This window comes from Pterocles gutturalis, unplaced genomic scaffold (assembly GCF_000699245.1).
Source record: "Pterocles gutturalis isolate BGI_N339 unplaced genomic scaffold, ASM69924v1 scaffold22841, whole genome shotgun sequence".
In the NCBI taxonomy this organism is placed as follows: domain Eukaryota; kingdom Metazoa; phylum Chordata; class Aves; order Pterocliformes; family Pteroclidae; genus Pterocles; species Pterocles gutturalis.
Genome location: NW_010101006.1, coordinates 32,960 through 45,485, shown reverse-complemented (window position 1 = coordinate 45,485; position 12,526 = coordinate 32,960). Strand labels below are relative to the sequence as shown.

Below are 12,526 nucleotides of genomic sequence, written 5' to 3'. Positions count from 1 at the left end.
AAAGATACTGAAAGGGTAATAGTACACACTGTGGTTAGTGTTTGTGAACTTTCTGGGCATATCGGAAGCACAAATAGTACATAAATATGGAAGGACAGTGTCTTAGAATAATCTATTTTAAACTCAAAACATATCCAACATTAACCCAAGTTGCTTTTTTTTTTATGAATAAGAATCTCAAAAAGAAAGAGGAAAGTCAGTGGTGAATTAAGTTGGATTTTTTTAGTTGATATTTGTTTAATTTTGTGTTATTGCAGAAACTGGAACACAAAGAAGTTTTGGTTGGCTTGTTGTTCCTGGTTTTCCCATTCATCCCAGCCAGCAACCTCTTCTTCAGGGTGGGATTTGTGGTGGCAGAGCGAGTCCTTTACATGCCGAGGTAACTATTGCAATTGAATTCCTTTCTAATGAGACCACCATCCCATTTTCTAAAAGCAGGCGTGATTACTTCTTCCCTTTTACAATACTTCAAACATTATATTGCTAGTCAGTGTGTTCTCTGCCTTTGTGTTTTGGCTTGATAGCATGAGAGATTTTATAGTCGGTTGAGAGCAGATTGCTTGGCAGCAGCAAAGCTACTCAAAATCTCTCTTTTTTTTTTTTTTTTTTTTAACACAGATTTTTTTGGTGTACTTAAACAGCTCAGTACAGTGATGAGGTGTTGTTTCTTGAGGATTGTCCTCCAAGACTCTTTCTCTTGGTAGCATTATCAACTTATATTGTCCAATGTCTTTACCTTAAGGGCAGTACCTGAACAGTTAACCTGTCACATTTTTATTGTGGTAATGTTCAGCTTTCCCACTTCATTAGGTGGTCAGTAAAAACAAAGGTAACAGTCTTGCTGTCTTAAAAGGCTGCTGGCTTCGGTTGTGGAATATGCACTTGGCCTCCCACCTATATGCTGTTAACTACGTACAAATCTAGGAGTGGAAGATTTGCAGTTGTTGAAGAGGATGAGGAAAATCCAGCCACTCTGCCATCCCTTCAGCCTCTGCCCTGGGATTTCACTCAGCTTCCAGCCTCTAATAATTGTCACTTCAGCAGTCTGGGTGCTTCTAATTGCATTTAGTCAAGGACACCTTTGAGGTGTAACTTCTGATATCTCTACAGTATCCAGACCAGAGGCTGCAGCAGCAAAGGACATTCACCAGACCATTGCTTGTTTCACAAAATCACAGAAAGGTTGAGGTTGAAAGGGAACTCTGGAGGTCATCTGGTCTAAACCTCCTGCTCAAGCAGGGCCACTGAGAGCTGGTTGCCTGAGACCATGTCCAGAAGGCTTTTGAATATCTCCAAGGGGGAGACTCCACAACCTCTCTAGTCAACCTGTGCCAATGCAGTTTGTTCTAGCCGTGAGCATAAATGGTCATTCTTGGATACTGCAAGTCAGGAAGCCCAATTCTACTCTTGGTACAGAGTGTCAGCATCTGTTATCTCTAATAAGAACTGCCATTGTGGAGCTGTCGACAGAGCACAAGTCCTCAGTTTCACTCTGGATTACTTTGTGATAACTGCAACAATAGCTTTATTCCACAAAGTCTTTACATTGTGTTCTTCAGAAAATGTGGATCAAAAAGTCCTAAGAAAAATGCTTATAGATCTTCTTTTGCAAAGTTGTATGCATATTCTGACCATCATTTGTATAAGCACTAACACAAAAGGGCTTCTCATTGGTGTAAAACTCAGTCTGTGTAGGAGCTGTTGCAGTTATTACAAGCTTCTTATGCAGTTAGGCTATATCTCTGTGCTCTGCTCTATACTGATTTAGTTTTGGGGTCAAATCCTGATGATTTTATTCACATTGCTAGCCCTGTTTTTGTTTTCTGAGAGCATACCTAGAAGTATAGTGAGTGAAAGTTTTCCCTTGGAGTTATTTTGCAAACGATACCCTCAACTAATAGATCTTGCATCATTTCAAATTAACTTGGAAATCTGATTGCTTTAAATTCATGTAACAGAAAATGAGGAAACACATGAAAGAGCAAAGCTATTAAGGAAACAGTCAGCTGAACACAAGGCTGTGTTGAGTGGTTGCATTTCTGAATCTCAAAAGAACAACTGGAAAATACTTCAGCCATCAGCAGTTCCTTGTCCTCCTCCAGATGAGGCTGCTGATATAATGAGAGGAGGGGCAATGAAGAAGAAAAAAGGATATGTTTGTGCAGAGAAAATTAATCAGCGTTAACATGTGTGCATATAGTTTGTATAATGCTTTTCATCTCCCTGAGGGCTTTGCAAATATATGACCTACAAAGTAGGTAATTGATAGTTGCTGCTTTTTTTCAGGCAGGAAAACTGAGGCAGAAGGATTAAATGATTCCTCCAGAGTAAGTCTTTATTGGAGTCCCTGGATCTCCTGCTTTGCTCAGATCACTCTTATCTTGGTTTGCAACATTTGGTTTTTGCCCTTACCCCAGGCTGGCAGGCAGCTGGCATGAAAAGGGAAGGCAAACTAGCAGTTCGCAGGAGAGGGCGGCCGTTCCCAGCCAAAGGATCTGGAGAGAGCTGAGCTCTTGGCTGTGAGTTACCAAGAAATGAGCTCTCTTACATCCTTTGGGTGCAAAATGACATGAGCAGTGAGGGGGACTTTGCAAACATTCATGACATTATTTATTTGCCCTTCCTTGGGAGCATCACAGTTTAGTAACAATGGCTCTAGGAAGGGCTCACGTTCTTTATTTAGAACAGCCTGTAGCAGTTTTCTTCTTTTACATCTTGAAAAGGTCTTTTCCTATCCTTTGCCATTCCTTCTCTACAACTCAGTTAGCAAGTCAGAGGTTGTCACTTGCCTTTATTTAGACAAAAATACTGAATCAGATGGAGAGAACCCAGTGATCTATGGTTTTGTGCTTATGCTGGCAGGTGCTTTTCTGTCTCTGTTTCAAGTAATAGCCTTTTATTAATATTTATGGATGTGACAGTTGCATATGTGTGTCACAGCCTGAAGTCCTAATTCAGTGTTGCTCAGTAGTTATCTGGGCAAAATGTCATGCATTTTCTTTTCAATAAAAGTTATGTAAGGACCCAAGGATTTATGTAAAAGATGTTGTAAATAGAAAGGAACAAGGAATAAGCTTTTTACTCGGTATCTAATTATGTGGCTGGGCATTGCCTTCTGGGGATTGATGGGTATTTCAAACAATTCCTCTTCTGTTTGCAGCTGTGCCTTGGGGGAGAGGGTTATAGGCTAAGTCAAAGTGGTTGAATGTTTTCTTTAATTGGCTTTAGCAAAACAAATATTTGGAGAAAATATTTCTTGTATTTAGTTTTAATTTGAGGGTTGCAACTGGAATTTTTAAAAGCAGTATTACTTTAGCCTGAAAAATTTCACAGGAAAACAATTTATTGTCTCTCAACTTTTCATTTTAATTTTTATGTAGTTTTCTTATCCTGAAGAGGGGAAAACTTGTTTTCAGGAGGATGAGGGGTGTGAAATATATGTATCTTGGGAGTTGTGGATGGGATACAACTTCAGACCACAATTTTCAAAAGAGGCATCGCAATAAATGCTCAGTCAGTGAAAGATTCAAACTGCTGTGAGTTTTTCCCTCTTCAAAATGTACATGTAATTATGGTTACTGTGTATCTGCTAATGCTGCTCTGAACACCACAGACAGCCTAATTGTTTGGGAATCAAGAACAATGATGTGCATCCAGTTATTGTGAGCCATGAGCAATTTGTCTGAACTTAAACAGGAGCTCTACCTCTTGCTCTGTGTTGCCCTTCACATGGAGAAACTGGAGAGGTAATACAAACTCTTGTGCCATCCAGGAGCTGCCTGCCCTACTAATGTACCAGCAGAGCTGGAGTTGCTCTCCCCTCATGGAATCAGACCTTTCCCATCAGGGCAATTTCTATGTTTCCCTCATCTTTCACTGCTACCCTAATGGCAGTGGCTTCTGTCTGTGCTGCTGTATTATAGCTAGACAACTTAAGTTTTCACAACTTCATATGAACCAACAAATCAACCAAAACATTGCTACCAATTTGCTGAAAGCGATAGGCAACCCAGCAGTACCAGCACCATTTTTATGGCCACTCATTCATGGTAGATATTGCAATGAGTGGGTTGGAGAGTGCACTTTTTTGCACAGGCAGTTACGGGTTGCTGTCATTTTTTTTCACCATCTCTTCACTGTGTCAAAAGTTGATGTTGCAAGCCTAATTGTCAATACTAGAAGATGAGATCACTGCTATATAAAGGATGGCATTTGCCTCGGTGTCTGTCTAAAAATCTGCAAGAAAGCCAGCATCCAGAAAAAAGTGCACTTGTATTTTTCAGGAACTCGACACATCATGTTAAAGCTTTCCTCCTGCCGTAGCAAAGCAGGGACCATATGGAAATTTTGCCTTTGCATAGAGCATGTTTTTGATTCTTTGGGCTAATGCATTTGTTACAATTAGTGTAATTCCATATATAACTAACTTTTGTAATTTAAAAATAACCTGGTAGGTAGTGGAATCTTCTGTAATTTTTGTGAACCTGAATATCCCTGAGCAGAAGTCCCCTTTACTTACAAGGCAGTCACTTGAGGAGGCGACTTACTGGTGTTTCTGTTTTCTGGGCATTACATTCATTTTCTTAAAGACCAGTTCTATAACGGGGTGGTGTTGCCTTTTCGGTTTCTCTTGCCACCCTTTTCTTTAAGGTTATTTGAAGCTAGAAGTTAACCAGGAGCTGAATCTCTGTTTACTTGTTCAGCATTCCTTCAGTATTAGATCAGATCTAGTAAGGGTTCATCTGATTTACAGAGGAGGCTTCTCTCTTCACTTGGAGTCAAACCCCAACTCCAGCAAAGTCAGCAGCTCAAGTGCGGTTGACTCCATGGAGCCAGTTTATCTGCTCCCTGATCTCAATTCAGCAACATAATTAAACTTTTTCCCTGCTTTCAAGTTAAATCCACAATTCATTTGGGATTTGGATGTGGAATCCAAGTCACATTTCTTCCATTTACTTAAAAACCCATGGTTTTAATGCCTTACTCTTGCTGCTGTTCTTGCGAGGACCACAGAGCTGACAAAGTTTAGAAGGAGCGAACTGGATTATATTCCCCGTAATTTGGCCACAGACCTGAGGGGACTGGGAGGGCATTACATGATGGCGGTGGGCCAGACCCCAGCCCCAGCCTGGTCCCTTTTTACTTGAGGGTTGCCTGTCCCTGCTCCAGGGTGTCAATTCAAGCAACCATCTGCAAAACAGCTCATGGCTGGCGGCGAGGAGATTGGGACCTTGGCTGAGGCAAGCGACTCCGGTTCTGCTTCCCCATCCTGGGGATAAGGACTCCACTCTTCCTTTTGGAAGGGGGCAGAGAGAGTTCTCATTAATTAATGAGAATTAACTGCTTGTAGAAAGGCTAAATGCTCCAAGCAGCTACCTTTCAGATGCATATCCAAATTTAAGCTCATAGCTTTTGAGGGCTTGCCCACCCATATTAAACACTTGAAGGAGAAATTTAAAGCAGCCATCCTTTGTTAATGCAGGCAAGAACTGCAGAGGTGCTAGTGCCATGTATTTTAGCAAAAAGGTAGTGAAGGCATAGGGATAAAAGCTGAAATTATTCTACAAAGCTGAAAAGATTAGCTCATGGTGCTTTTGGTCTAGACTGCAGTCTTGCGTTATTTTAACTAAATTTGAAACATGCTTTTGAGAAACGTGTTGTGTTCTGGCCATGTACAATCAATTCAGGAAAAAGCTAAATTTGTGTGGTGTATGAGCATTAATGGCTATGCTGAAAAGATCTTTGGTTTCATTGTGATATATTAGGTTAAAGGAAAACCTTCAAACACATTTATTCCGCTCTTGAAAATAATGCAGATATGTAAAGATATTGCTTTAAAAATAGTAGTAAATTAAGTTAATGTCGTCTTGTGGAAATAATCTACTTGGTCATGTTGATTAAAAGAGGAATTCTTATTTACGAGGGAATATGGTGCCCTAAAGAGGATGCCTTGTGAATTTTAGTAGAAAATAGTTTCTTACATGAAGTTTTTGGAGACTTGAGATGAGATTGAATGGGAAATTATGTCCCTGCTATAGAATTCCAGAAGTTATTATAGTATTTTATTTAAAACTGTAGCATATAGACCCTTCCCCAGTAAAGTATGTAAGATTTAGGGAAATTTCTGCAGAATCCCTATGGAATTATATCAGATTTTTCGTTTATAAAATGTTTCATTATCATAATGCATACAGTAATAAAAAGCTTGAAAAGTTTCTGTATTACCTGCAAATATTTCAGGTAGGAATCTGTTGGACGTAAAGTCCTGGACTCAAACACTCTAATGAAGTGAATTTGTTTATCACATGACTTACTGTAAGGAATGGAAAGGAAACGTGTCCAAATGTTAAATAGGTATTCAAAGGTTAGCAAAATCATTCATTTCTAGTCCATATTTTCTCACTAATAAGGAAAATAAGAGTTCCTGCATTTTCTCTGATTACATTATGTTCTGACTAGAAGACCACATTGCTAGTGGAGGTAAATCATTTTGATGACTTAGGCGATCATGTCTAAGTGTACTTAAAATAGGCCTGCCTAGCTTTTAATTTAGAGCCAAGGACAAAGTCTAACACTAACTCATAAAGTACCTTTCCAAATTAGATGTATTCTGCCAGTGTTTATGGTTCTCTATGTCTTTGTATTATGACTTGCAGACCTTATTCCAGGAAAAAGGCCTCTTAATTCTGGTGAAAATTTGACATTTCATTCAGCAGACTCAGTAGTAGGTTAAGTATGGTGCTAGTTACTTGCTTGTCACACTGATATTTCTGAGCTGTGAGGCTTGTTTTTATTCCAATGGGATTTATTTTGTATACTCAATATTATACCTTGATGGTGGTACTGAAGTCTTTTAAAACCTCTAGTACTGAAGGAAAAAAAAATGAATTCCATATCATCATTACTGGGAGATTCCCAGTTTGAACAATGCTTTTCCCTTTGTCCCCAAAAGTCCCCACTACCAATGAAGAAGCAGAGATGCATAGGAATGCTTCTGGCTGTCTGCGTGTGACAGACACATCCTGCATCCCACTTGCCTTTGGACATTTAGTCCAGAAATGTGACTGTTCCAATAGGGTTTTCCCTTGTAGTCCTGACAGGTTGAGAAAGTTTTTCCCATGGAAAATATGACATTTTAGTTAACCCCAAGCTTTTTTGCCAAGGTGTGCTGACTACAAGGAAACTTTAGATAAAAAGGTTGGAAACAAAAGTCTTCTCCAACCCAAGATGGAGTTTATGGTCAAAAGGACATGGAGAGCAGAAATGAACAGCTGGATGGATATGGCCCAGAATTGCTTCTTTGGGGGCGAGTTGGGACATCGAGGTCAGTCTGCCACACACTGGCATTCTTCCAGAATCGTCAGTGCTGGATCTACATTCTGCGGGATCACTCGGTGGTGGCAGTTTGATCCAGACCTGATCTAGGCCCATGCTTGCACTGCTGTCAAATTATCCAGCCTGTAACTTGCGGAATGTAGGCTAGCCTTGTACCAGCTGCCAGAGAAAATCTTGATCCAGCAGTAAGCGTAGCAGTGCAAAGTAAACTTCTCAAAATTTCTGGAATACATTTGGACCAGTGAAGTATGATTGTTCCAGATCAGTGCTTGGGTTTTGATGGCTGGAGAATTTTGGGGCCCCCAAACTCGGAGCCCTACAAGTGCACTCACTTACAGCATCCCCAGTTCTCAGCCTGGCCTGGCACAGTGGTTTGAATCTGGGTGATCCAGGTTGTGGGAGTGCCCTGATTTCTGACTTTCTGGCTCTTCTGGGTGACCTGGGTGCAAACTAACACATACATGCAAATGCACTATTTTTTCAGAGGAAAACATTTTGAAAGTCCAGATTTTATCCTGTCCTAAAACAGCTCCAGCCTTGGAAAACTTGACGCTTTTCATAAAACAGCATCTTTGCTACCCTGCCAGCACTAGTCACTGCTGGAGCTCCATGCCCAAGAGTGCTTTTTTTGGGCAGAAAGAGCCACTCTGGCCATGTTTGTTTTTGCCAGCACTCCTTTCCGCATCTGACTGCTGTGTAGTGAGGCAGGAGCAGTCCACATAGCGTGCCAAGTCCACTTTTTGCAATCAATTACTCTCCATTAGAGAAGTGTGAGCAGAGCCAATGAGTTTAACAGGGATGAACTGCCTTTCTCCCCTGCAGCAACAGCCCTGCCTGCAAGCTGCATTTCAGCTGACTTTGGCTCTTATTCTCAGTGGGTTTCCTCAGCTCAGGCTGCAGAGCTGGAGTGGCTTGGACCAGGAGTGTGAAGAGTGTCGTGCCACATAACATATGTGTGGGTCTGGGGCTAGGAAGCTTGTGGGAAACTTTAAAACCAAGAGAATCCAATGTTTGTGTTCAGCATTTGGACCTGGCAGCAGACACCGTCTTTCTCAAGGCTGAGCTTCCCACACTCTGAAGGGCAGTGGCAGCAAACTATGCACTTAGGTCATGCACACAAGGGTTAAACTTGCTTCAGAGCCAGCTTGAAAGTGAGGGTTAGTTTTTATGAAGGGAAAGGGAGTCATCTTAAATAACTGCTGGGAAACAAGGAGGAGGTTTGCAGCCCAGAAAGAGCCTTCGGGGTGAAATGTCAAAGCCAAGTGCATCTTCTGGTCTCAATATAGTTTTGAGATAATCTCTTTTGTTGCATTAGCAGCCCCTGAACAGGGCAGTATTTCTTCCATGCTTTGACAAGCTGCTTGTAGGAGACTCTTTTCCTAACCGATATGTATGTATGTATGCATCTGGATTCTTATCTAGGCTAAGCTCTGAAATCTAGAGTAACTGCTTTGATGAAATCAGTGGATTTACTCCAAGTTTACATGCATGTAGTTGAGATTAAATCAGTTTTTAAAAAAACCAAACAACTACTTCACAAGATTTGACATCCCCAAAGTAACCATTAAAAAAGTGTGAGGAAGGCATCTTCTCTGCATAGTATCTCCCACCCTTTTTGACTCCTGAGCTTGCAGCCCTACCTGGGCGGGTTAGAAAAGGCTGTGGCTGCGGCGCTGGTGTCCAGGCTGGTTCCCTCTTGGGCAGTGCCTCCAAACTGCAGCGCTCAGCCTGCTCTGCGCACGTGCTCCTCTGTGGTGTGGAAACCTGCGCTGTGCAAAGTTGCAGCTTGGAAAATACAGTAAGATGTGTGACTAAAATATGCCTCGGTTTTTAGGAGCTTTCTGCAGCAGGTCTCCAAGCAGTTTCTGGAGAAGGTAAGATGGTTTCCGATGAAGGCAGATTGCTGTAGCAGAACATCCCGATAATCTTGGGCTGCAGCACTAAGCACATGTGTCTTTGGTTAGATGACATTGCCAAGAACAAAATGTAGTGAAGCCATTCTTGACTTTTACTGAAAAGTGATAAACCTGATGCACAGCAAGAGAGACGAGCCGTGTATAAGCATTGTCAGTAACAGCCTTGCCTTGGGAAGGAGCCATAACGGCCAAAGGAAAGGTTGAATTTGTGATCTAATTAGAGAAGAAGTGTTTGCAAATATTAAGTATCTGCTGTTTTGGCTCTTGTTTTAATCGAGCGATATGACTAGCGCACCATGGGAAATGGGGTCTGTGTGCCACCTCATTCCCATCTGCTTGTGCCTCCTCTTAATTCGCTTCCTTGCAGGTGGAATGATATTAGCAAATCACAGAAATTATAGACGAAAATCTGTCATTACACAGCTCCCTGTGTGTAATTTGACAGAAACACATGGCAATGGCACAGAGGATTTGCCAGCTGCGGGCAGCCCTGCCCTCGCTGCAATTTAGGACATACCTAAGGTACCACTTTAGTACCTCAGGAGTCTGAAACATGAGGAATCATGAAACCACTGGCCTGTTGGTCCATGAGATGACTTCTCCTGCAGCATCACTGAATTTCTGAAGCCACAGGTTCTCCTGTAATAAGTGTTCTCATTGTGAGTCAATGGAAAAACTATTACCTCATTAACCTGTCAGGCTGTTCCTCAGGTCCTGCTTCACATCTGACCCTGGGGACTAAGCTGGCATGGGTTTATCACAGTGGGGAACAGTTGCTGTTCCCCACTGTGATAAACTGCTGATAAGCAGGCTGTTGCTTATCCTACAAAAGAAAAAAAGAAAAAAAAAAAAAAAAAGAAAGCTTAGCAGTTTTACAGTAATCCAGTGGAAAATGGACTTGAAACATAATAGTAGGTTTGGGGATTTTGCTTGTTTCCCATTGTTTTGTTTGGGCTACAGAGTGTGTCAGAAAAGTGCTTGCATGGCAGGAGATGACAACACCAAGAGAAAAGCTCTTCAGAAGAAATGGTCTCCTGCCTTCCCATCCCTAGGAAACGCTAGAGTTAACAAAAAAACTAAACAAGTCCCAAACCCACAACCCTGCAGCCTCCATACATATGCAGGTAGCTATGGAGATGTCTGGAATGTAGTACTTAGAGCAATTTTTTCAAGTGGCTAATGGGTCTTTGATGAAAGGTGCTTTTGAGACATTTTCCTTTTTTCTCTAAATGCCTGTGAGTAAAATCTGATTTCCTGTAAGCCAGTGCTAACCTTTGATATGGAGTCGAGTCCCCCATCACTTTGAGAAGAAAAGCTAATGTATTTGAAATGTTCTCTCTGTTTGTTGGTGATGTTAGGGTCATGTCAGAGTTAACCACAAAGGAAGTGTCTTAGAGTCATCTGGCAAGTTCCTTTAATTAGATAAGTGCAATCTCACCTGTATGGGCTCTTCCCACTGCGGCACTGCTGCCTGCTCCCTAAAACTCAGGGCAGACTCAGTCAGTTTATCTGAAGCCTCATGAGTTTGGGAAGAAGGGAAATGGGATGAACTTGCATCCCATGAGTGAAGCACTGCTGGGGGGATGTCCAGGTCCAGTGACAATCAGGGCATGTTGCTGCTGCAGCATCTCCATCTTAGCAAGCTTAGTGCTTTGCTGGTTCCAAATTTAATGGTCTCTGTACTACAGCTATTTTCTGTATCAGGACTGTTGAGTCTAGTGTGAAACAAGTGTGTTGTAGGGTATGAGGGATTATGCGGTTTTGGGACTAGGAAACAATAGTAATATAATTATGGGTTTTTGACAGATGCTTAATACATTGTTGTGGACGCTGTTTTGTTTAGAGCAGACTACAGGACCTGGAGGAAGGGTCTGGATTTGCCCTGATTTCATCATAATTACTTGGCCGTAAGATAGAAATGTAAAGAGAGGTGGAAAAATTACTAAGCATAGTAGCTTTGGGGATGTTGGGGGTGTTGTTGTTGTTCTGGAAACAATTTGTGGCATGAAATCACTAATATACATTCTTTCCTGGTGGCAAAAGACACATGAGTGCTTTCTGTGCTTTTGAGAGTCCTTGGCCTGCAAAAGATCTGCAGCCAGGAATGTAACATCCAGGGGATGGGCTTTAAATGGCCACGTCATAAAAAAAGCCATACAAAAAGATATGGTTCCACTTGACATCTGCACTGAAAGGTCCCTGACATGATAATGCAGATGTGTCCTCCCCACCCTTTCCTTGATGATCTGTGGCAGGAAATTGTCTGAAGTTTTAAGCCAAGCTTACCAAGTTCTGAAAATAAAAGTATTCACCTACTTCATGCTTTCTGATCCTTTTCCTTTATTTTGGGTTCCTGTGTAGTTTATTGTGCAGGTACATTGACTGTAGGCTAGTTAGGCTATAATTGTGGCACAACCACAACTCAGTCCTAGTATTGTCACAATTCTCTTTATCTTATTAAAGTGTAAATCATGCTCCAACCCTTCCCTCTTTAGCATCACTCATTTTACCTTACCCTTAGCAGCTTTGTGTTTGGGCTTCTCCTACTTTAGCTATACAATCCCCTTCCAGCAGCCATTTGGGAACCCATTCCCCCCTCTGTATTAGTACTTTATTGCTGAATCCTGTAGTCTTGCTGCCTTGCTGAGTGTGGATGTAGAGCCTGCCTTTGGGTTACTTACCTGTTTATTTCTCAGGGAGTCCTGTGGGCTTTTCAGCAAGATATCTTGCCTTTCCATCATGTACTCCCCTGTGCTGTGGGTAGAGCCCTGGACTGCAGCTTCAGTGCCTTGTTTGCCAGTCCGCCTTCAGGAGAGCAAATCACTTTATTGCTATGTTTCAGGTTTCTGCTCTGTAAGAGGAAAATTGCAGCAGACCTCCCTTACAAAGTGCTTTGGCAGCCCCTGCTGTAAAGTGGCGTGTGGAGACGGGCACTGCTATGCACCTGCACTGTCTTTGCATTGGGAGCTCAGTCCGAGATTAACCCTTTACTCCTCTGTAGCACCCAGCACCTCTCTGTAGCTATTGTGGCAATGCACTGCAAATGTTCAAGAATAACCAGTGGAAGCAGCACCTTTCCAGGGGCTGTGTGAGCTGTAAAACAGTACTGGCTGTGCCCTGGACAAGCAGGCTGAATGCTGCTGCTAAGGCAGAAATTACCAACAGCTGGGGCAGGGTTTGACATAAATACCAAGACATTGACGTTTGCATTTTTTGTTTTCTGGACGCATTCACGATTCTGTTAGAAAAGGCCTGTTCTTGAAAATGTGAAGGTG

At 42.0% G+C, this 12,526-nt stretch overlaps 1 protein-coding gene across 1 annotated transcript in view; it reads left to right on the top strand.

Moving 5' to 3' along the window:
- Positions 1-257: 257 nt before the first annotated feature.
- Positions 258-12,526, top strand: part of LOC104467906 (transmembrane and TPR repeat-containing protein 1-like) — a gene marked incomplete at both ends in the record, with an annotated part of 38,660 nt that continues 26,391 nt past the window's right edge. The window contains one exon of the mRNA XM_010081878.1: positions 258-379. Within this exon, the coding sequence (XP_010080180.1) occupies positions 258-379 (122 nt within the window). The remainder of the gene's footprint in view (positions 380-12,526) is intronic.